This window comes from Colletes latitarsis, chromosome 5, assembly GCF_051014445.1.
Source record: "Colletes latitarsis isolate SP2378_abdomen chromosome 5, iyColLati1, whole genome shotgun sequence".
NCBI lineage: Eukaryota > Metazoa > Arthropoda > Insecta > Hymenoptera > Colletidae > Colletes > Colletes latitarsis.
The window spans coordinates 34,502,192-34,527,639 of record NC_135138.1 but is presented as its reverse complement, the minus strand read 5'-3'; the positions used below and the strand labels follow the sequence as shown (position 1 = coordinate 34,527,639).

Below are 25,448 nucleotides of genomic sequence, written 5' to 3'. Positions count from 1 at the left end.
ACTTGATATTTCTTGTCGCGGCCGTTTGCGTTATTTTTCCCACGTGCATCTGCATATCCTGCGTTTTTACTCGACCCGACTAACGAGGAGGACTCGAAATCGAATTAAAAGGAAAAATACAGACGCGGCGGGGGAAAAACAAGGGAACGCGCGATCCGATGAACGACGAACGTCGCGCGATTGAATTTACCGCGTCTGAATAGTAAAAGCTGCCTCCAAATTGACGGAGAAATCGCCGCACGGGCGCATTATTTATGTGCAAATTAACATGTTAAAAATACCTCCCGAAAACACGAACACATTCGAACACTTTTGCATTTCATTACGTTAAAAACAATGCATGTATTATAAAGGTAAATTTATCAGCCAAATATTTTGCAGTGCCTATATAATACACAGTATGTGTATACGATATTTTAAATAATTTTTTTATTTACTATTTGCACGTAGAATACAAAAGAAACGAAATATTTGGTATTATCTACAATCTTCTGGCTTTTCAAAAGAAATTTAATTTAATTTAAATACTAAGTATCTCTTTTGTATTCTACGTGCAAATATTGAATAAAAAATTAATTCTGATAAAATATCAATAATTATTTATATACGATTTTATAATCACAAAAAATATTTCTGAGAAATGTCTCACCGCTTTAGAGATGTTCCACGCGAGAGAAGAATCTACATTTTTTCCGAGGGGTTAGTTTCACCCCTACAGGCCAACTAAAAATAGTATCGCGGATGAACCGTTCTCCCTGCAAGTGATGTTTCAGGATTTTGTTGAATTTCTGAGTTCGCGAACTTGCTGTCGCGAAACAAGCAACAAGGTACTAATTCGAAACAATTTAACGCGACGCTTCGTCGTGGCATTATCAGGAGGCGGAGACGCGCTCTCGGACCGTAGAGGCGTCCAATCGAGAGGCCAAGACACCGGACTCTCTTTGAATTCTGGCCAGGAAGCTCGAAACCTCGCGAAAACTATCGCTGGGGAGGACAACGGCGTCTGGGAGCTGCCGATAAACAGCTTACTTTCAGGTGCTTCCACGATAAAGCGCGAAGACAATAAACGCGCCTCTGTACAATGCCGCTACGCGGAACTTTGTCCTGAACTTGAGCGCCACTGGAGGAATTAAAAGGGGTTTCGATTCGCCAGATAAGACGGCTACCACAGCCAAACACAGGGCCCCATTCATTCCGGCAACGGTGACAGCTGTACGGCGCAGATTGCGCGGGTCAAGTGGACGTTCAGAATTATATTGAGCGTTGTCTCTACCGCGCTGGAACTACCGTTTAATTTTATTTTCGGAGCTGGCTCGATAAAGAGCGACTCGAACTCCCGTTGGATCCTGATCTCGAGCCGAGAAGATTGCAGGGGAACCGTGAAAGACGCTGCGAAAATGTTTGGCTGCGTCTCGCGAGAAACTTCTCGTTAATTAAACTGGATCTTACCGGATACCCCCTGTTGTAATTCAGTCAAAACTGATCGTCCATTTCCGTCCGAATGATTTATTCGACGAGATGGAAGCAGATATTGCGAGTCGTAATTAAAATCGAAAATGTAATTGTCGACGAAGGATTTCGTATGAATCTTTTTCCTGTTTTTATTTTTCACGAGGTCGATACTTGACTTTGGACTATCGTAAACTATGCAACTTAAAATTTGTTCTAGTTATTCTCGTTACTGAACATATTTATTAATTCTATGCAATTTCAGAAAAATAGAGAAAATATCCTGGAATATATTTGTTATTGTTTACCGATTAATTAATAATGATAGAACTATCTGAAATTATACAAGGAAGATAGATATTTACAGTTTAGAAAGGGAGAGTTGATTGCATCAAGTAGTAAAGGTCGACTGTTGGAGTTAAGTAGAAGAGGTCGGTATATAGTCAGACATGAGACACTTCTAATAACAAACATCAACTTATTCGCATTTTCTGATCTCGATAACGCTTGGATAAAATACCTATTAGTTAAATTTTTAGAAATCTAATGCAAACAGTAAATATTGAATATGAGAAAAGTTTTCTCAATTAAAATTGTCAATCCTCCTTCTAATCCCCTTAATTGCAATTATCTAACAACGAATTTGGCGGCGGAAATTATAAACGTTGATGCTACAAGCTATTTCGTGCAAGGTTTAAACAATTTGTGTGTCTGGCATTTGAACGGAAATTCTTTTACGATGTAATTCTAAGAATCCTTGAATAACTCTGTCAAATCTTATTCTAAACGCGTACTTGTTCCCCGCGCGTATGTCGCGGAACTCCGAACTAATCGAAGTATTTAAATGTAATGTAGAAAGTTTTCATTACAGGCGTAATGCGAGATGCATTACGCAACTTGGAAGGAAACTTTGTCATAGACTGTGCTTTAATTTTACTTGCTCCGGAAACACCAAACAGGGATCGCATAGCGTAGCAGTGACAGCTGTACGCAGCAGACTCCAAGAAACTCGAAATTCGTATAAGTAGGATCGAGTTTCGCGAAACTTGCTCCAGTAAAAGTGTCACACTTTCGTCCGCGACGTATCTTACTGCTCCTTAAATCTAACGATCTTACGATCTTACGAGATCATTATAATTGCAACCGTTTATTAAATAACTCGAAACGAAAGCCCTAACACCTTTTCTCGAGCCAGTTTAACGCGGTACAAATTTTTATTATTATTCCATTTGTGTATCAATTGCAAACGTAAATAGAATTTTCATTATTATTCTGATCCTTGTGAAACTTAATCACAATGTTGACTATCGAAGAAAATAATTTACTTCAAAATTAAAATTGTAGATATTAATAATTATAGTGATAAGGCAGTAAGGTGATTTACAACGGACTACTGTCCGAGATTGGCAACTAGGAAGACAACAAATCTACTTCTCGACGACGATATTTCTGCAGAAATTGTTCCCCTAACTAAAAACTATTTATCTAAACTGAATTTCGTAGCAAACGCAATCTTCGTAGTTCCAATTTATTATCGTTCCCCATAGCGGGTTTAGTTCGTAGCAATAAAGTACGTTTCTCAAACGAAGTTAGTGCTACAATGAAAGCAATGGAGTCATCGGGGTTCGTGAAACTAGAGACGGATATCCAATCGGGATATCGAAGGTCAAGGAGCTATCACGGCACAAATTGGGTTACCGAGGACGGAGCGTATCGGGAAAATCCTGTTTCCAACTTGCTATTTTTCTCGATCCGAATCGTGGCTCCACGTTTTTATACCGGATAACAGCGCGAGTTTTTCCTATTATCCGACCCGATCTTTGAATCGTCTTAACTTTGTCCAATTTGTAACTATCCAGTTTTACAGGCCCTTTGAAGTCGATGCGGCGAAGTCAAATTAGATTTTCACAGGGAAAAATTCGCTGGACGGTACATCCAGCGAGAAATTACTCTTCAGAACAATTCAAAATGTTTACCGTGTCAACTAATCAATTTTTCAACTGATTTTGCCTATCAAACGAGACGGAAGTATCATTTTTTTATTCGAAGAAAACTATCTGTGACGAAAAATTATTAAAATCGACGAAGACTGAAAAATTGAAAAATAAGTATTCTTTAAGTATTAATTTAAACGTAAAGTTGGGCAATGTGTGTCTTCACTGGATAATTGACAACTGACAATTATCAACATTGTAATATTAAGTTGATTTTGTAAATTTCATCACTATTTTATTATTTACTATACTCTCAATGAGAATATTATGAAATCATCCTATTAGGTACCTCGCTCAAGTAGCTCAGAACGCAATAATTAATTTAATCTGTTTCCTAACTAAACTGGAAATTATCATTAAACGTGTAACTGCTACACATAAACATATATTAAAATAAACTCCATTTTGAAACTACCTTTCGAAAATAAAATACACTTGACATATATTAAGACTCGACCACCATAATTTAATATTACAAATTACTGCTTTTCGACTACCTCTCGAATCAAAAATGCTGATCAATGTATTTGCTATATCGTCGAAGCAAGTAGATAATCATAAACCCCGATTTTCGTGTTAGTTTATCAATTCGAAAGTCCATCGCAGAACTACGTAATATTAAATTAAATATCCCGAGGGGCAATGAAGTGGCTGAAACGTACAGCAATTTATTAAATCCGTCACAAACAAACTAACAATTATCGTAAATTTCCTGATAAATGTGAAATATTTTTACGAGAAGCTATTGCTTGTATTCAAATATTTATATAAATTAAAAATAGAATGTATTTCTTAGAAACTTACAACACATCTATTGTAAAAATTATTGAAAACAATTAATCATATCACCAGTCATTTCCACAATTTTCCCTGGTATAAAAATATTATGTAATTCCAAAGAATATATTAAAATTGTATACACTCGTTTAATAAATGAAATGAATGATTACGAAAATAATGACTTTAACAGAGGATGGAAATAACTGTGACAATACGTGAAAAGAATTAGATAGAAGTACAATGTTCCCTGATATAAAAATATTACGTAATTCCAAAGAATATATTAAAATTGTATACACTCGTTTAATAAATGAAATGAATGATTACGAAAATAATGACTTCAACAGAGGATGGAAATAACTGTGACAGTATGTGAAAAGAATTAGATAGAAGGTTTGGTTTTAAAATGTGGTTAATTTCTTGCCCTTCGTTATTGTTTGATGACGTTGTTGGAGCTTCAATCGGTCTCAGTCGTTAAAAAATCTGACATCTGACGCGAAGGAATCTCTAAAACGTAGGAAAGCTGATCCGGGCTTTCGTTTATGTGATTTCGCCGTGAGAAACCTACCTGCCAGACGGCCGTAGCGCTGAAACATTCGCTCCACATCGGTCTTGCTGCACTGAAACGTGTTTAGATTCCCGACGAACACCCGGGAATTCACCGCCTGTGGGTCCTGTGAATTGGTCTGGTTGCCCACTTTGCTCATCTTCATCGCCTGGAACAGAGGAATGTAACGGATACGGTTTATCGCCGGACGTGATTTGAGTGATGATGCAATGAAAAGTGATACAGTCATTTTATCGGTTCCCCTTTAATGGAACCTTTCGACGATGGCACAATGTTACCGAAGTACAGAGAATTTTACGACTCTCATTTTCGGATTCAGACCAGCCTCACGGCAGTTTTATCGACGCCATCACGGTTTAATCCCCGCGATTTTATACGCGATGACAGACGTATCGGTGCGTAAATCGGCATAAATCCACGGCGATTTAAGAATAAATCGACAGCGACACTTTTGCTAAAAACAGAGAACCGCGACACACGTACGAAGAAATTGATACTTTGCTTTCGCGGGAGGAAATATGGAACATATAAATATTTAAAGATTTTCAAAGGCACAAAGGAATCCCGAACGCTTTAATTAGTTTTCACAGCCACGTAACGAGTAACGACACTTCTAAATTCGTTTACTGTGCGCGCAATTACCGTTCCTTTCATCGGAGAGCGAGTTTTAATTGTGTCGTTCAATTTTCCGGCGTCCAGGTTTCACTCAAGAATGACAAAAACAATGCTGGATTCGAACAAAACAGTCGTACGACCTAAATATCCGATCAGCATAGCGCGTGTTCACTGCATTAAAATCTTATAATTTATATTATATCGACTACTAGTCTAAAAACCAAATCTTTTCCATGGTAATCCCGGATGAAAGATCGTCGAATCGAAACAATTAAAAAATCATTACCCATAAAACATCATGGACGTTGAAGGAATTACGTTCTTTCGGCGACGGTCGAAGAAAAACGAAAATTTAAACGCTGCACTTTTGTCCAGCCATTAAATTACGATTCGCTGCATTTCTGTGATAGAAAAAAAAAAGGGAATCAACCGTGTGGCGAAAGGATCGATGAGACCACATTTTCTCGTTAGGGAAGAGCTTGGCCAGCAGTTGCTGGCGACTTAATGAGATTCGTAGGCGTTCTTTAAATTGTCCAAAGACGCGCGGCGGTATCGCGCGGATGGAAACGAGAAATTAATTAACGCGTCGCGATTCCATTCTGGAATGCAACGGGTTCGGCGTTCCCTCAATGTTTCATTTTCCACGGCATAATATGCCACAAAACTAATGAGGTCGTTAGCCATGTCGATGGTAATCGCGGGGCACGATCTCGACAGGCCGATGCGACAGCGATTTCTGTAGAACCGGTTAATCTTAGGGACGATCGTGTGTTAATTGGATGATGCAGCAGTTAATTGAAAACGAGTCCCGATGATATCGACAAGAATTTATTTCTTTTGATTACCCCGGATCGTACCAGCGCTCAATTATGGGACCCTCTAATTGCCCGTCGCTTAAGGTGGTTTAACGTTCGCATTGCCGCTTTAATCAAAAAGATTTTAGCAATTTAATCGTTGTTATTTCTGTTGGTATTACCATTGGAGTAAAATTAATAGAAAATTCACTGTAACTAGAATATTTTAGATTCTATTCCTCGTTAAAATCTTATTTATTTCATGCTTAAATACAGTAGAAGATATAATTAACATTCGAACACCCAACGCAGGGTCACATAAAATTATATATAAATGATTATTTTTACCGATTTCGATGAAATTTCACTCTCTATCAGCTCGTGAAGAACTTCTTTAGTTTCTGACCTCTTCGTCTTCGTATTAGTTATCGTAATTTTATGGAATAATCGCGAAACGTTAGAATACTAATAATAAATTTTAACAGAGTACGAGAATATACGACTTGATGTTTGGAGATCTCGAGGAATACTGTCGAGGAATGCGTCCTCTGAGCCGTGTTCGTTTTGTTATGGCGCTAACGTAAACACAAGGCACGGTCAACGAGACAAGTTATCGAGGAAGCTCGAGTCTAGACTGTTAATACTGCGTACGAAAACATCATACAATAATTATTTTAAATTAAAATAGTATTAATATATCGGAGAGTATCGTGACACATTCTTCTTTGTTAGTATAATTATTGCACGAAATTAGACTTATTTTTTTGTTGCATCAGAATGAGTTATGAATATTAATCGCGACGATTTTTGTACGAAAAGCTCGTATGCCCAAGCACTTTTTCCCCGTATGAAAAGGACATACGATGGACACTTTTGTTTCTCTGCATTCCGTAAAATTGAAAGCGACGTGGCTATCCCATGTCGATTAAAACTGCCCCCGACGTCGGCAGCTAATTTTCACGTACGATCCAATATTTACCCCGACCTCATATAAGTGTCGATATTTATCATACGTAGCCATTCAATACCATGTTCGTATTGGTCGGCGGTTTGATAACGCTGATATTAATCCGCGCGATAAAAAGGCGGTCGTAAGATTCGACTGGCCAGAATTTCTTTATATTTTCTCGCATTTGGTTGCACCTAATCAAATAAGAATCTTCAGGAAGATATGTATTATTAAGCTACTTCATATTTGTTCTCGATTAATTTCGATGGTTATTAATTCTGAACAAAATTAAAATTCTATAGGTTTAGAAATTCATAGACTCTGGATAATACTACTGCATGCCTAAGTGCTTTAACCTATACGCAAATAACTCTGTGTGGGAACTAATTGTGGGAAACACAAATTGTGGCTAAGAGTCCAACAATTTACGAAAGTTATAAAACATACTAGAGAAATTTCTTGTTACAAACGAGTGCATAGAAAGTAAAATCTAACAATATTTGTGCATTTTAAAACAAATTCCTTGCTTTATAGTGTTTCATTTTGTAAACTTGAAGTAAATTAAAAGCTACTATTTTTACGACAATGATACTATGATAATCTTACTTTGTACAATTAAGATTCCTTTACTTTAAAAGAGAATACGCACGTAAATCTATAAGATGGAAAAATGAAAGAATTTTCTATGTTTCGAGTGAGTAAAGTTTCATTGTTATTGTATTCAATATAACGTTTACTTCTGAACAATAATATTGGTATGTCTAGTAATGGTATATAATATAATTGCACACGTAACCATCCCTTCATATTGGCTTGATTGATGTCAGAGTAATTACTAGAGAGGACGTTCAGTCGAGGGAAATTGGAGATGCGTCTAATTAGTCTCGTACCGGCTACGATCTCTAATTAGCGTAAATAGTAAGAATTTTCATGGTCACTTATAGACAACAGCTATTAACATGATATTACGTCGTTGATATTGTACTGTAATAAGTATTAAAACTGACTTACTAATGATTTTTAAAAAAATTTCAACTTCGTAACTTTATATGCAATCTAAGAAGCTAACGGGACATATGTTTCATAAATCACTATAGTTGTGATCTACTGTATATACTGTACTGCTGTAATTTACATCGTGTATAGGGATTATTTTGTAGCTGTTCAAAATTGATTTAGAAAGTTTAGAAATTTTAACCCTCAAGATCGAGAACGCAGAAGCTATTCATCAGAGATACGAGCTTCATCAAGACCTTGGTCGATGAAAACCCACTAGTCTCTGTTGGTGAGATAGTAGATACTCTAAATATTCCACCAACAACGATTCATAACCATCTGTTAAGTCTCGGATACGTGAATCGCTGTGAAGAATGAGTTTCTCATCAGATGAAGGGCAACAACCTTCTGAACAGAGTTTCCCACTTGCGATTTACCCTTTCAAAGTAACGACAGAGACTCCATTTTTTAAGAAGCTGGTCCCCCAAAAATGAAAGTTTCGTCGAAATAATTATCAACCATTTGATGAGGCTAGAAGGGTGTTATTTATTATATTTTTAAAAATTACCATTAAGTAATTACATTACTTTGCACTGTGAATCTAAAATCAAATCATTGTTTAAGAATCAGGTACAAGCTTGATGTATTTTTTCAATTTATTTATTGCAAGTTTTGAGGCCACCTAATATATTAAATACGAATCTGAATTTCACAGGTCCAAAGCGTCCATGGACATAATTTTTGGAAAAGTGGAAGCGCTTCCCTGAAAGCTCTCGATGCACTTCGCGCGAACTTTCAGCGACAACGTTTTTCGTACCCGTTAGTTTAATGCCAGACTTAACACGAATGACATTTTCGCGCAAACATTTTCTACCCGCGAGGATCTGAGCGAGAGAAAAAAAAAAATAACGCTCAAAGCGGAAACACGGCTTCCGGCCGATGATCATCGTCAATTTTATACATTTCGGTTTCCAATTTCACATGAGAACGATTGTACGTACACGCGAGTTACGCGCGTCGAATTCGAGAATTCCGACGCAACATTTTTGAACCAAGTCTCGAACTCGTGGTCTCCGTTTTATTTTTCCCGTTTCTCTTTCATTCGGCTATCCCGTGCATCCGCGAAATTTCCATCACTTCGAACTAGACGCGCCAAACTCACGGCTAACATTGAATAAAAATGCACAGTGGTCTGCTAACCTTTTTGTTCCTTCGCCTTACAAACGAAGATCTATTCGAGACAGTTTTTAATTAAATCTGACGTAAATATTTTCCTAGATCATCGAATAAACTTCGACAAATCGCCAAAATTGTTTGGAAGAACAAACCTACGAACAGTTCACTTGCATCGATAACGCGTTCGAAAAATACAAATAACGCGATTCGCTATAAAATATTAAGCGGTGTTCAATTAAAAACTTTATTATAGATTTAAAGTGAAATCAATTGAATTCCCGGCGGATCAGATTTTCAAGCAATCGAGTTTATGGAAATACTCCGAAGCGATTCTAGATTAATGACAGTGATCGTTTATTTAAATAAAATTCGTATAGAAAATTATATAAACCGTGCAAAATATTCTTTGCAACGACAATGGCAACTCTGTTTCTACTTGTTTTTTAAAGCTCTTTATTATGCATTAATATGCGTTTCACACTACTTCGAACAGGTATTAGTTTATAAGAAACGACTAAACAGTATCGAAGCTAAACGAAAAGTACGAAAGGCGTGACAAATACTCGTGACGAGAGCAAGATAAGGACTATCATTTCCGCATATTGATTCGCATTTGCAAGAGGCTATCGACTCCTTTACGATACTTCTTTCCTTTACTGCAAAGTGAACCTAATGTCTCGGTAGTATTCCAACTATGAAATTGATGTGGAATAAACTATGCTATCGAGGTATTCTCGTGAGCATGCAGTTAGTGTAGAATCGTTTACGAAACTATAACTATAGAGTGAGACGTTTATAAATTGTTAAAAAACCTTCGACTTTCGAAACAAAGTATGTTTCTGTAACGTTAGGGTAGTCTACAGTATTCCAAAAAAGTTGAGTCAATATATTCTTAGAATAATCTTCCAGAGTGTGTTCTCAAAAACAAAGAATTTATGGTTCGAGTAACTTTACTTTCGAGTAAAATTTTAATGAAGAAATAGTACGTTAATAGGAGCAGAGAGCTTCTAAACAAACATTCCGCGAGAATGTTAAAATACATTTCAGTGTCCATTATCGTTTCGGGGGTCACAAATACTAATTTAAAGAGAATTCTTTGGCGTGGAATTTTAACGAAAACATCTCGCATGGAACGCGCGGTCCGTGTATCTTTGGGTAGGTTACAACATAAATAACGACGACAGTGGATCGAGATTCTAGTCCGCCAGACGAAAGTGTAATTAGAAATCTGTACGTCGTCGATTCGCGCCAGTGCAAGAATCCGATTCCAGAACTTTGATAGAATTTCCCGACGACGAATAGCTACAAATACGCTTTAATATATCAAGAGACGCGAGACAATTGCTTCAAAATAGAAATTACCGCGAACTTTAAATTAAAATTTACAGCCTCGGGGCAACTGATTCGGAGATACGCTCTCCGATCTCTATATCGTTATTATTTATTCAGAATAATATAAATAAGTAACACGAAGAAACACATCTACAATTTTAATTGGAAATATAACTGAAAATACTAATGATATTTCTGCATTTCATCCCGAAGACTCGAAGAAACTTTTAAATGCATAAAAAGGAATGCACTTGCATGGATCTTCTTCAAAGATGTTTAATATTACTTGATCAAATAAATTTCTAGAGAAGAAGTGACGAAAATGTTGAAGTATGAAACAGAGTTTATAGAACTATGCAAACAATTTCAGTTGTTTCAAACTTTCAAGCTTTTTAGTTTTCAGGTCTCTTTTTTTATGTTTTTACTACCGACGACAGGAAACTTTTTACTGGTGTTTTAAATAAGAGAAAAATACCGCGGGGGAAATATTTTGTTATTCCATTAAATAACATGCTCTTTTTCAACAGTTCGTGGGACCACACTATACAAAATTCTGTAGGGGCTTGTATCTGTTAATTTCTTTAACGTAATAAACCTTGACACGATTTATATTTGAGGTTTTAAGACTCTCACTTTTGTATATCTTCTTTACATACACTTTTTTATACGACTTCTTCGAATAATAAAGTTTCTAAAAACGAGATACCGAGAACGAAAGGAAAGAATGGTAAAAAGGCGAAGTTCAGTGAATTTACAATTCATTCTTTTATAGGATTCGTGATGTTTATTTAGGATCCTCGTCCTGTTGGAAGAGAAATCTCATTCTCTTCAAATATTCGTATAGATGAAAATAAATTCGCCTCTAAAATGTAAATGTCTGCCTTATGTGTTACTTTCTAAAAATTCTAGTTAAACTTTGATATTAAAACAGCTTCGTGCCAAAATAAAACAACCCCCAAGGTTTAAGATTGGAATAATAAAAATTTCAGATTGGTATTAAAACTATGTCGAACTTCCTCCGCACATATTTTTCTTCGCTATTTGATTTCAACTTTAATAATTCACCCCTCGTCCCTAATTATTGATTCCCATAATGAGGTAAGTTTTTTAAAACGTTCCCGAGCAAACTTTAAACGTTCCATTACGTTTACATTTGAAATATTTGATCATTTTCTATAGGCAACTATGGAAATTAAATTCGTGAGCACGAGGTATTATTCGACTTAGGATAAATTTTCCCTAATTTTTGCTGGTTTCCTTATTCTATCTAATATTGTCCTCTAGCATTTCTTTTATGGAATATTTTACAATTTCGTTTATTTAGGCTGAAGATACCGAAGATACGATATTGAAAGTTTGAATGAAATTTAAGGTAACATTGGATGTGTGCAAACTTTTGTGTTAAATAATAAATGCAACGGCGATACTGTAGCAAAACTTTAAAATTAGGGAAAATTAGGATCGAATCGCGAGAAAAATTTTATTTATCGCCCGGGAGTACGAGCTACGATCCAGTGCAGACAAAAGTTCTCCAATTTACGACGTTACGTTCAGCTGGCGTCGAAAGTTGAATATCAAACGAGAATTAAAGCGGGGATCCGTTTCGAAAATAGTATGAAAATGAGTGGAACGGCGAAAACGAAAGAAGTTAAAGATCTCGGCGTAACCAGAAGACGGCACGGATTCTCGAATTCAAACTTAATCTTCATCGCGATCATCGGAAGTGGAAGTTCCTCAAGGGAGATATGAAACTAAGAAGATTATCCATAATTTATGTAGGAAGTAAAACAAAGAGTGGACTGCCGGTAACGGTGCTGTATAATTTCAGGTATCGTCACGTGCACTATCGCTCAGAGTTTCGGAATCTCGTTAACTTTCTTTCTACCAACTGGAAAACTGATCCCGCTCCTCTCACTCCCAATAATTTGTACTTGTCCGTTTACGCGTGTAATTTATTTTCTTGCGTGTCCTTTGGAAATAAATTACCACGGTAATTTTACCAAATTCTGCTTTGTAATATCTCTGATCGATCACCAATATTTACTTGCAAAATTGTCTCTACCAAGCAACATAATTCATCTCAAAATTGGTCGTTTGCAGTGATAGAATTCATGCTTCAAAAAAAACTAAGATTTAAATTGAATTATACGATCACAGGTAAAAGTGATTTCTCAAGAAACGAAACAAACCAATTTCATTTAGTAGAACTAGTGATTAAATAATGTAATTGTCTCTACCAAGCAACATAATTCATCTCAAAATTGGCGTTTGCAGTGATAGAATTCATGCTTCAAAAAAAAACAAAGATTTAAATTGAATTATACGATCACAGGTAAAAGTGATTTCCCAAGAAATGAAACAAAATTTCATTCAATAGAACCAGCAATTGAATAATGTATGTTTGATGGAAATAATTTGTAGCATTGTCTGGTAATTACATTATTATTCACGTTCAATTCCTGCGTGTGTATTACAGGGAAGGAATTGTTAACTGAAATTCGTGCGAAAAATAGAAAATACGTGCAACGATCGGTCAGTATGCTGATCGTTCCCGAGAAATCAGTACGAATGCTGGTCAGGGCTGTAGGTAATTATTCGATTGAGAGAAATTAGGGTCACGTGTGGAGATAGAATGCAGCTCGAATCCCTAGTCAATTATTAGGCCAAAGAAGCACGTGATTATTAACGAAGACGAAACAAGCGAGTTGGCCTGGCGCAAGCATACAAATTCGTCGAACAACTGAGTTCGGCATCAGGGTTCCTGCTCACGAACCTTTGCCTTCTTTTCTTTTGGAAACTCCGGCACGCGGACGGCAACGAAACCAATGAACGCATCTGCACGGACGGTCAAGCGAAAGAAGAATCAAATGTTTTTCCACCGACTGTTCTCCCCCCCGCCAGTTCCATTGTTAATATTAACGAAGTCTCGTTGTACATTTCTGAGCTGCAAAACTATTTCCAACAAGCACGTCGAACTCGTTTCAATTCCATGGCCAATTTGTGTTTTACTGCGTCAATACAATGTTTATCGAAGCTAGACTTTGGTTTGAAAAGTGTAATTTCTTATTATTAAATTCTTAGACTGACTTTTTAACTGCTTCAACTAGAATACGATCGAATACTAGTAAATATGTATATGATTGATGAGAAAATAATAATTTCCACGGAAGCGTAGGTATATTAAAAACAAAAATTCAAACCAAGAAATTATATTTAGTATTATAGTTCTCTGACTGAATAACACATTTGTAGAATGTTGATCTATTTGTATTCACGTTTGTTTTAAGTTAACATAAAATCTACTGAACCGATTTCGATTGAATCATTCTGTTTCGTATCTGACAGTGGATAGAATAGGCTATTTATGCAGGACAATTCACAGGGGTAAATAGTGTATAATTAAAAATAAAACATAGTTGTATTTGTCTGTTTGCTAAAGTGCCATGGGTAATAGGTTCGTGGGATCGCGATGACAATGTATTCCTACAGTAAACTAATTCGAAATATCAACGACATAATTAACATAAATTTCTGAACCAAAGGGAACGGAAATTTTATTTTCGATTTGAATTCTGGGCTTTGTTTCGTGCTGCTCTCCTTCGTTTTTCGGAACTATAGAATACTGTAATTCTTTATTTTCGTATGGAACAGATTTGAAGTTTGTTTTACGCTCGACTTAATTTTATCTGTTCCTCGAAATAAAAACAGAAATGTTTGCAACGCAATGAAACCAATAAAAATTACTTCGTACGGAAGAAATCGTTTTCGAGTAAATACGATGGGGACAAAGCAAACAGAGAAAAGCTTTCTCTGTCTGGGCAGATTTAGCGAGAAATATCCTTCCAATCGATTCAACAATATTAATTTCTATTCTACATGTTTCGGTGCATACCAAATATTGATTTTAGCTTAGAAAATATGTCCCTGGCAAAATATTTATCAAAATTCAGAATACTCTCAACGTTCAATTACTTAAGACAAACCTAGAATTACATTGCATGCAAGTTTGTACGATATTCCAAACAAATATTTACACAGGGTGTTCGGCCACCGCTGGGAAAAATTTTAATAGGGGATTCTAGAGGCCAAAATAAGACGAAAACCAAGAATACTAATTTGCTGATTGAGGCTTCGTTAAAAAGTTATTAACAAAATTAAATTAAAAAATTTCAAATAGTTCTGGAAAAATTATTTTTAGTTGCGGGGGTCAATTACAATAATTTTTGGTGAATAGACATACCCTCGAAATCCTATCCAGTTTCTACGTACAAAAAATCTAAACATACGCACGAAATTTCAGGGGAACATATCAATGTATGGTCAGACATTACTTTTCGGTAAAGAATTTTTTTCTCAAAACTGCGTAGGATTTCGGGGGTATGTCTAATGACCAAAAATGATTGTAATTGACCCCTTTAACAGAAAATAATTTTTTTAGAACGATTTAAAATTTTTCAATTTTGTCGAAAATTTCACTCCTCGAATTTTTTTCTGGAAAGTGCGTAGGAATTCGGGAGTATGTCTATTCACCGAAAATTATTGTAATTGCCTATTGTAACTAAATATAATTTTTTTAGTATGATTTGAAATTTTTGAATTTAATTATTAATTACTTTTTAACGAAGCCTCCATCGACAAATTGGTACTCTTGATTTTCGTCTTATTTTGGCCTCCAGAATCCCCCATTAAAATTCTCCCCAGGGGTGGCCGAACACCCTGTATAGTTTTTAATAGTTTGAGGACCAGATAACAAAAAGTAACGAAATAGAACAGAGAATTCTAACGATACTGCAACCTAATAGCAATCTGTTTTTAGAAATTCGAGAGCCAGCCGTAAAATTTATCCAAAAATAAAGAAAGTTCTGCTCAAAAAGTTCAAGAACAATGGGTATTGGTAAATGGGAGGGATTAACGATGTATTAACAAATTAAATGAAGCACGAAGGGTTAATGTTCGAAATTTCGTGCGTCCGAAGTGAACCTTTCCCGTCCGATTGTATCTAAACATAATGAGCTACTACAATTGCCTTCTCCAGAGCAAAACGGTAATCCCGTCGCGCTTTGAATGCGCTCGTTACGAATCTATATAGCCAGCCCTCTTAAACACGGAATTTGGTAGCAATTGTACGATACGCGATTTCGAAGTCACTGTCGGATTGTGGCCAGCAATGGCGGACAGAAATATCGGCAATTTCGAACGGCTTTGAGAATACGAAACTGCGTTTATACGTGCATTACGTTTCCATTCGTTTCGACTTTGTTCGAACGATAAATAACAGTTCCTCCCATTTTTGAGAAAACGAGACCCTACTAATCATAATAATAAGGTCTTTCATCGACAAAAGAATCTATATGCATTTAACTTAAAAATCTCCCAATTCGAGACACGATTAAATTAATACATCGGCTGCGTTACAATAAAATTCAAGCTTACTAGAAACTAAGCTCCAAATATAAATTATCGTGAATATAAAATATCCTGTAACAAATATTTACACTCTCTCTTCGAAATTTACAGTAATACAAACGAGTCATACCAATTGAAATTAATAGGAATTTACTTTTAATCAATGATAAGCATTGACAATATTTGAATGTCCATGAAATATAACGTTGAATTATTTCTATTCAAAGGCATGTTGGAGCTTTGGTTATATGAGTCTAAAAATAATATTGAAATTGTGAGATTCACGTCGTCAATGATATTTTTAAAATTGCATTTAGAAAAATAAAAAATATTTTATGAGAACAGTAATGTACAGAAAGGTGTCGTTGCAATTCGATATATTTTTAATCCAAACCGAAGTGAGAGGAAATGTGTAACATTCTCGAGCTGATAATGTGATCTATATTCTCTCGACAAAAAAATGTTGAAGTTGACCTTTAGACAGAGAAAACTTCAGAACGAAGCTTTAAACATTCCTCGAATGGATGCATCCTAAATTATATAACTGGCCCGTGCAACACGTTTTCTCTTTTAGCTTCGATGGTGTCGTAATAAAGACTAACTTTCTTTTAATAATTTTTTCCCCGCGCACTACTCCAGAGGTAGATCGCGGTTCGCGAGATAAAACGGAAACACTTTGCAGCAAAGTTGCAAACAGTCTTGACACAATTCTGAAGGCGTCATCTTACGAAACGTTTCTAGTCGTTATGGGGAAGTTTATCTAGAAAGAGAAAAATACAAACCCGAAGGTAACGTTCGTTCGTAAAATCTCAACAGTACAAATCACGTTGTTTGTAAGAAATTATTTCTTTCAGCTCTCATTTCTTAATTGTTGCTTTCACCACTTACTTACCAGTTTGAGAAATAAAATGAGGAAAACCAGAACGAATAACCCAGCCCATACAAATAATTTAACATCCACTGTAAAATTCTTATTCGACAGTCGTTGAACAATTTTTAAATAGAGAAATATTGAAATTATTTTAACCGACTTAAATTTTATTTGCATATTTTGATCGTGTAACTGACCGAGCGGTCCAGAAAAATCAAATTGAGATAATTTTGATAGGGAATCTCGAGATATTTCATTAGCGACACGAGAGTCGAGGGTTAGTCCAATTAAACCAAACTCAATTAGAAGAAACGTAAAAAAATTCGGACGAAATACGAAAAAAGTGTCTTTCCTTTCGAGCAACACCGCGAATACATTTTTGTTCGAGCTGGTGTCGTCCCAGTTTCGCGGATTTGCACGCGAAACGGCCTGATTCAAGAATAACAGAGAACAAACCCTCGTGGGGGAGAAAAACAGGGTGTGTCTTTGCTTAGGTAAAGTTTGCTTGTTACGAAATTCTGTAACGGCAACGCAGTCATGGCCGCGAATAAAATGCGAACTGCAACTCGGGCGCTAATGCGAAGATAAAAACGGTCAATGGACGCGGATCCGTAAAAGGGAAGTGAATACGTCGCGGCCGTTGAATGAAAAGTAAAGAGAGACCGAATGTTTACATCGCGGTCCTGTTTAATTAAACAGCGAATCGCCGAGGATTCCTTTTTACAATTTTTGTGCCTCTTGGCGATGTTTTTCTTCGCGGACAGAATATTAAATAATTTAACAAATACACCCATAGAGATCGAGCTAATTTTATCTTCGAGTAACAAACAGGGATTTTATCATTATCTGGACTGGATGTCGATCGAAGAAACTCAGGAACTGTTGCAATCGATACAAAGAAAAATTCTAGGATGACAATTATAACTACGATGATTTTAGAAAAAATTGATCCCCTTCAATTTATCAATCAAAATTTGTATTTGAATAAGAATTTTTAGCAGCTCTGCTTCTAAGAAAAATACTGTGATTGTATTGCTATAAAAGAAATTTCCATAAGATTATTTTGAGGGATAAACAGACTTTCCAGAATGTTTTGAAACGTAGAGAAAGTGCTGGTGCAAATGAGTATAACTTTTAAACAGAGATAGTAAAAGACTAATGAATTGGTAGTTATTAGTCACTCTTAACGTCTTATAGAATGAACCGTCGAGTCGGACCAAAATCTCGAATTTAAAGATCGCTTGAATCGCGAAATCGCCATCAATCACTTTAGAAAAGAACTTTAAGATCAAGCAGTGTTCGAAAGTGAAAGCTTTTCGTATAAATATCACCAGGATCAATATACAAGCCAAGCCCATCCAAAGTTCGGATATATACACCAGTAACTCCATTGAAAGTAACGCAAGAGATCGTTGATTACTGTAGAGCCGTTGATGGAACCTGGAAAACTGCTTCAGTTAAATCAAGATTTCGAGCCGTCTTCAAAGACTGCTCGACGAGGGCCGGTGTCTCAAACAAGTTCGACCGTTTTCAGAAACACGTCGACCCATGGAACTTGTTTCGAGAAGCTTAAAAGAATTCACAGCTACGTTCTTAGCGAGTTTAAAGAAGCAAAGTATAATTATAAGATCCTCGATTCCTAGCTTATGAGATCAACGGAACACTCAAACTTTGGAACTTTATGCACTCCTAACCACGTCGTATCGTTGGCGGAAAAATTAACCGAATTATTACGAAATTTTCTAGAGAATTACTAATATAACGCTATCGAAAGCTATACAGGGTGTTTAGCCACCCCAGGGAAAAATTTTAATGGAGGATTCTAGAGGCCAAAATAATACGAAAATCAAGAATACCAATTTGTCGATGGAAGTTTCGTTAAAAAGTTATTAGCAATTAAATTCAAAAATTTCAAATCGTTCTGGAAAAATTATTTTCGGCTGCGGGGGTCAATTATAATCATTTTCGGTCATTACACATACCTCCGAAATCCTACCCACTTTCGAGAAAAAAATTCGAGTAGGTACTGAAATTTTTAGACGAAATTAAAAAATTTCAAATCATACTAAAAAAATTATATTTAGTTACAGTGGGCAATTACAATAATTTTCGGTGAATAGACATACCCCCGAATTTCTACGCACTTTCGAGAAAAAAATTCGAGGATTGAAATTTTCGACAAAATTGAAAAATTTTAAATCATTCTAAAAAAATTATTTGCTGTTAAAGGGGTCAATTACAATCATTTTTGGTCTTTAGACATACCCCCGAAATCCTACTCAATTTCGAGAAAAAAATTCAGTATGGGCGGAACTTTAAACGTTAATAACTTTTTAACGAAGCCTCCATCAACAAATTGGTATTCTTGATTTTCGTCTTATTTTGGCCTCTAGAATCCGATAGACCGATAGACCTAATACCCTGTATACGAATATTTATAAAAACGATAAGATTCATTTCCCGGGATAAATTTCAGGGGAAAAACGCGTTGTATAGGGCGAAATATACGACATATTTTCGTGATCTTTACAACACTCTCTTTCGAAGAAAACGTATAAAAATCTGTGCAATTTGATCTTCGGCTTGAATAGTGTTCCTTATAAGGGACGTTCGAAGAGAACGTAGTCGAGAAACTCGGAGGAGAGAAACAGAGGATGAAAAGGATGGAGGAACCGTAGCGTGAATCGCAGCGACTCGCCAGAATTGGATCAGTTGAATTATACTTGTATGATTCATTAGCGTCTCACTCGGCGAGACAATAAGTGGATTACCATATACATTGTGCGAGACAGTAGACGACAGTTTCGTGTGTTTTTGTCGCGCGCTAGTGTATCGCCTGTGCACGTATAACAGTCCATTGTTCTTGGGGAACTGAATCGTCTATACCAGGTGTACGATTATTTTATCAATCAGTTGTTTTCAAAATTCAGGCATTGCTTGCAGGTGCTCGATGAGTGTTCGATCGGTATTGGCGCAAACAAGGTTTGTTTCTGACACAAAACCGCACACGGATCGATCCAGTTCTTGATAACATCTGCAGTTTCGAGGAAATCAATTTTGAAGAACAATGGAAATATGAAAGTACTTGATTTTTTTACTAAATGGAAAATTAAAGAGAATCTCTCTAAAAGAAATCTTTGTATAAATTTATATGCCTCGAATACAATTTTGTTATTCTTGATTTCAGTTTTATTTTGCCCGGTAGAATAATTTCTACATTCGATCAAACTAATCGACGCTTTTTGTGCTTCTGGTTAAATATTGAGGTCCAGAGTTAGCTTCAGTGCCCCCAAGATATTACCCGCCGGGAGACCTGATATTTATTTTGCTGGAAATCCTCTTAAAGCGACATGTGAGTGAATTGAACAGAAAAAAAAAGAGACTCTATCGCATCAAAGGAGTCAGACAGTAAGTCTCGCGGCCATATTGCCTCGTTGCGACGTTTGAGGAAAAAGTTAGAACGATCTCGTTGGTTTTACCGTGAAAATAACTTAAACGATGTATTAAGATATTGATTTTCTCTTCGATTACCTTTTTCTCGTGACGATCAGACGTTAAAATGTCAATTCAAACTCTCCCGGATTACGATTCGCTCTACTGATAATGCTCAATTTTCACTGACGAAGGATATATTTGTTTCTTTAATAAACTTTAATTCTGAGAGATAAACGATTTCTTGCACGTTTTATTTTAGACAGAATCTTGTAAAATGTTTCTGTTTACGAAGAAGGCTAAAGCGCGATCGAAAACGTTTCCACTTTTTTGATAGGTAATTCTCAATTACGAACGAGTAATCGTGCTTACATTCGCTTTAATTCCAATGCTGTTTCCTTGATTCACGAACCGTCCTTTGTAAGTTTAAAAACGGCAAAATTAAGGGGCGTAGTTATGTTTGTGCAACGGGGCGCATTACCGCCGGCACGTAGATCAAGAGATCAAGGAATTATGAATCGCAGGGTGCACGTGTCGCCCGTAACATCGTCACTCGGTCCGGTGATTATCATTAATCGCGCGAAATTAATGGAACGTGGATCACGTGGGGCGTGTTTCGCGTCGCGATGAGAGGTGCCGGTGTAAATTCTTCCGTAAGTGCAGTGTAAACAATTCCGTGAACCACTTCGTTGGTGAACCAGCCAGGTCTGACGCAAGGGGTGAACGCGAGGCAAAGCGAAAGTTGTGCGAGTGTTTACAGTGGAAGTGAACTGCGCCAAGGAAAACGCAGGGGCGTATTCGCGGATGGAAGCCAACGGAAAGGGGTAGGAGAACACGGTCGAGTCGTTTCTCAAGTTATTCACAGGTGGAGAATTTCGAAGAGTATTCGAGCTCTATGTAGTTCTGGATGAACTGCGACGAAGAGGAGGTAATTTTTATGAGGGTTCCTCGACAGCGTTTACCCAAATCGTGGTTACGAATCCTTTCATAATTTTCAACAGAATTAACGCAACGTTTATAAAGTATCGTTGCATCGACGTGGACCGAATTGGGCGAAGAAAATATTCCTCTGAGAATTCTTCGAGATTTTACGAATACAATTCTATTGAAACTTTACTATATGTATGTATGTAAATTGCAACGATTAATAAATCTATATTACTTGCGAATAAATGCAGTATTTTATGTAATATGTGACACGTTTCACGATAAAAGTATTACTATAAATATTATTTAGCTTTTGGTTATCAGATTGGAATTTTGTTGTGGCTATTTTCGAGTTTTCAAGTCGCAAAAAGTGGAGACGAATTCGTGGAATTCTCTTTTGTGCTTCCATATTATTTCAATGTGTTTCTGAACATTTGAAATTTGGTTAAACAGAATAATAGTCTGGACCACGTATACATATGATGTTTGTAGTATTCTGGCAAAAGTATTATGTTGATTTTGGACGGTTCCATACAGAACATTCATTTGTATACAGGGTGTTCGGTCACTCCTGAAAAAAATGGGGAATATAATCATAAATCTCTGGCCATACATTACATTTTTAGTAAAGAATTTTTTTCTACAAAATGCGTAGGATTTTGGGGATATATGTATCGACCAAAAATGATTGTAAAAGACCCCTGCGACTGAAAATAATTTTTCCAGAACGATTTAAAAAAATTCTTTTTCGCCGAAAAATTTCATTTCTTCTCGAATTTTTTTCTCGAAAGTGGTTAGAATTTCGAGGGTATGTCTAAGAACCAAAAATGATTATAATTGATCCCTTCAATAGAAAATAATTTTTTTAAAACGATTTGAAAAAAATTTTTTTCGCCGAAATTTTCAGGGAAACATATCAATGGTATGGTCAGACATTACACTTTCGGTAAGGAATTTTTTTCTCGAAATTGCGTAGGATTTCGGGGGTATGTCTATTCACCAAAAATGATTGTAATTGACCCCTGTAACTAAAAATAATTTTTCTAGAACGATTTAAAATTTTTTAATTTCGCCAAAAAATTTGCCCACCACTATTCCCATAATTCTTCCCTCTTTTATTTATAAATTTGTCTACTTGTTAAGTACCATTTATCTCTTTCTTCCTCTCGTTTTTTTCCACAGTGGAATATATATTTCTTTCTGTGTGAAGCAGTAGAAGTAATACAGTCGCTATCACTATTATTATTAATTGTTAAATTACTGAATTTTAGATGCGTTTAAATTTGTATACTCTGTAAATATTTGGTAAGGAGCACCTATACGGTAAACATCACAGGTTGGAAATTGCTAAATTGCAAATGGTGTTTGCGATGTAAATACATTTTCTTGTAAAATTCAACTAAAATTGCAACGTACGTTAATTAAAAGGCCTCAACGTGGAATGCACTTATCATCGGTTTTAAAGGTGTCATTAATAGCAAAACTTTCCCCGCCAATAAATCCGATTTCCCTGGAACAACCTTGAAATTACCTGGAACTTCGGTTGAACTTAACTCGCAGTAACCGTAGGATGCAATTCCGTTCCAGAAAACGGTGGTTATTCGTAACCGCGGCGGGTTAATTGCATCGGATGCAACGTTCAATTTCCTTGCTCCTAAGTTCGTCGCGCGTCAGAGCCTCGTAAACTTTATGGTTTAAATTAAGAAAGCTTATGAAGAAACGCTGTCAGCGGCGATGTCAAAAACTTTTCTCACTTTTCGAACGAGCTTGTCGCTCTCCCGCTGGAAACTTTCGAAAAACGGCCGTGCGAGTGGACTTTAATCTCTTTCTCACTATTCCAGATCGCAGGTGCTATAGACTACACCTAACAGTTATGTTTTTATACCAATTTAGAATTTTTCCCCAACAAGATTCGAATAAGTAGCCCCTCTATCAAAGAAAACACCATTCCTTTCAATTTTCAACGCGATAAACAATTTATTCTGGAAATTATGCAAACAGAAATAGTTTTAAGAATACTTGAAAATTAAAATGATAGGGTGCATTGAGGTCGTAAAATATAAAATTAATTTAAATATTCAACAATACGCTTCCTCCTCCCGTTACATGTTTTTGTATAATAAAATTATTTAATTCGCGCCAAATATAACAAGCATCTTTTACCTGGATAATAAGCTTATACTTACAAAAAATATTATAAAAAAAAAAAAAGAAATAATCACTTTTCGTTCGATTTCATTTCGCATGGAATATCCAAATGGACGTAAAGTAAATGAAAATATTCGCGTTCGATAATGCTATCTCATTTCCCAGGCAAAGTAAATTATCGAAATCCCGTTTATATTCGTATAATAACATACGCAAAATGTGCTTCCCCGCGGACAAAAAATTAATCGTCTTAAGCATAGAACTGGGTCGTTCGGGCTCTCGAGTCTTCTCAACACGTTAATGCCGTAAAAAAACCGGACAGTGATTCCTGAATTTAATTCGTGCAAAAAGGGGTTCCTCGATATCTTGAAATGCACGAGCCATCGCCGTGAGCAAATCTTTGGGATTAGCGGATTAGCTGGGAAATGCCAATCTATCGTTTTACGAGCTGACGTGATCGCAATAAAACTTTTTCATCTACTCGTAACGAGTCGGCAATAAATCGTGGTGACATTAGAATTTCCTTTCTACAGGAACCATCCGTAGAAAGACTGGGAGTAGTCGGAAGTCTTAAAGCTATTCCTTCGCTACAAAGTGTTTCAAACGCGTTATTTATTATCTGGACCTCCCAACAGTAACAAACTCGAAAAACAACAGGTATAAATCGAACCATTTCACTGTCTCAAAGTTTTATGTAATTTGTAATTTTCAGTATTTAAATTTAATTCTTTATTTTTGCTTCCCTTAACGCGAATGTATAATTTTAGTATAACGTAAATGGTTGATGTAATATTTAATTTAAATAATATCACACGTTTACTACGGCAAACAGTGAGAGTTAATTGGCGAAGTTCCAAACAGTTCTTCCGTGAAACGAAAGATTAATTACGATTCCGTAGTAGGGACACACGTTGTCTTTCCTGTAATTACATAAGTAATTTTGAGGGTATCAACAACGAAATGAGAAAAAGGGTCGCGTAGCATTTTCTACGTTCTTGGACATGAATTCCAACGGACGCAAAATCCACGATCGAGTTCAAACTTTTTCCCATTGGCGAACAAAAAGGTGCGAGTTCGAAGGTTGCGTTCAGAAAATTCGGAAGTCCGTGGAATCAGACAGCAGAATCTCATTACAACTTGAAATGGAATTTACTGGCTGACACATAACTTACACGGCACTGCGGTTTAGAACAAAATTTTCATCGATCTGGATTTCTGTTCGTTTTAAATTGTTTGTTGCGTTCAAAGATTCCGTTCCATGCATCTTGTCTTTTAATTAGATTAGACTCGTTTAGACACTGCTGATTGCAAGATTTACAATTTTGGGAAAAATTCCAAAAATTAATGGCTGATTGTAATTCTTAAAATAGCAACTTCATCTTGTCTTGAGAGGTTATTTAAAAAAATTCTTATTTAATAACAGACTTTCTTTATTCCAGTTTTGTATTTTCAGCTTTGTCAAGTCAGATTCTTTTGTTTGTTTTTAACAAGATCAACCATGTAATGGTGCTCAGGTGCTATTAAAAGTATTTTTAAATATTTTCGATAGTTTGCGTTGCACTCCTGTTACCACAAAGATATTCACGAGGAAGGAAAATGGATCACGCGAGCTCGCACCAGATAACAAAACTCGATGGTTAGATACGCGTTTGCTTTTGAGAGCTAGACAACGAAGGTAGGATTCTCCACGTAAAACCATCGGAGAAGACATGAATTCTTTACGAAAATCCTACGCGTAACACAACGTGTCCTGGTCAACAATATCGAATGCAAAACCTGATAGACTTCGTCGAAAACAAAGTTTTACTCTGCATCTGATGGGACGTAAAGTTATACTCTATTAGGAGCTACCCGAACTAGGTGAAACAGCCACGGCGGATCGTTATTAGCGCTAGTCGATCAATCTGAGCGATTAATTGGAGCGAAAGAAGACCAGTTGCTGGTCAAGGAAACTGTCAGGCCACGCTGCTGCATGACAACGTTCGACCACGCGTTCCTCAAACCACGAAGT

General features: G+C 36.3%; 1 protein-coding gene across 2 annotated transcripts in view; it reads right to left on the bottom strand.

The window, feature by feature from the left end:
• Positions 1-25,448, bottom strand: part of LOC143341983 (uncharacterized) — a 174,801-nt gene that overhangs the window by 124,117 nt on the left and 25,236 nt on the right. For both annotated transcript variants that reach the window (XM_076765445.1, XM_076765444.1), the window contains exon 3: positions 4,792-4,939. In XM_076765445.1, the coding sequence (XP_076621560.1) occupies positions 4,792-4,939 (148 nt within the window). The remainder of the gene's footprint in view (positions 1-4,791; positions 4,940-25,448) is intronic.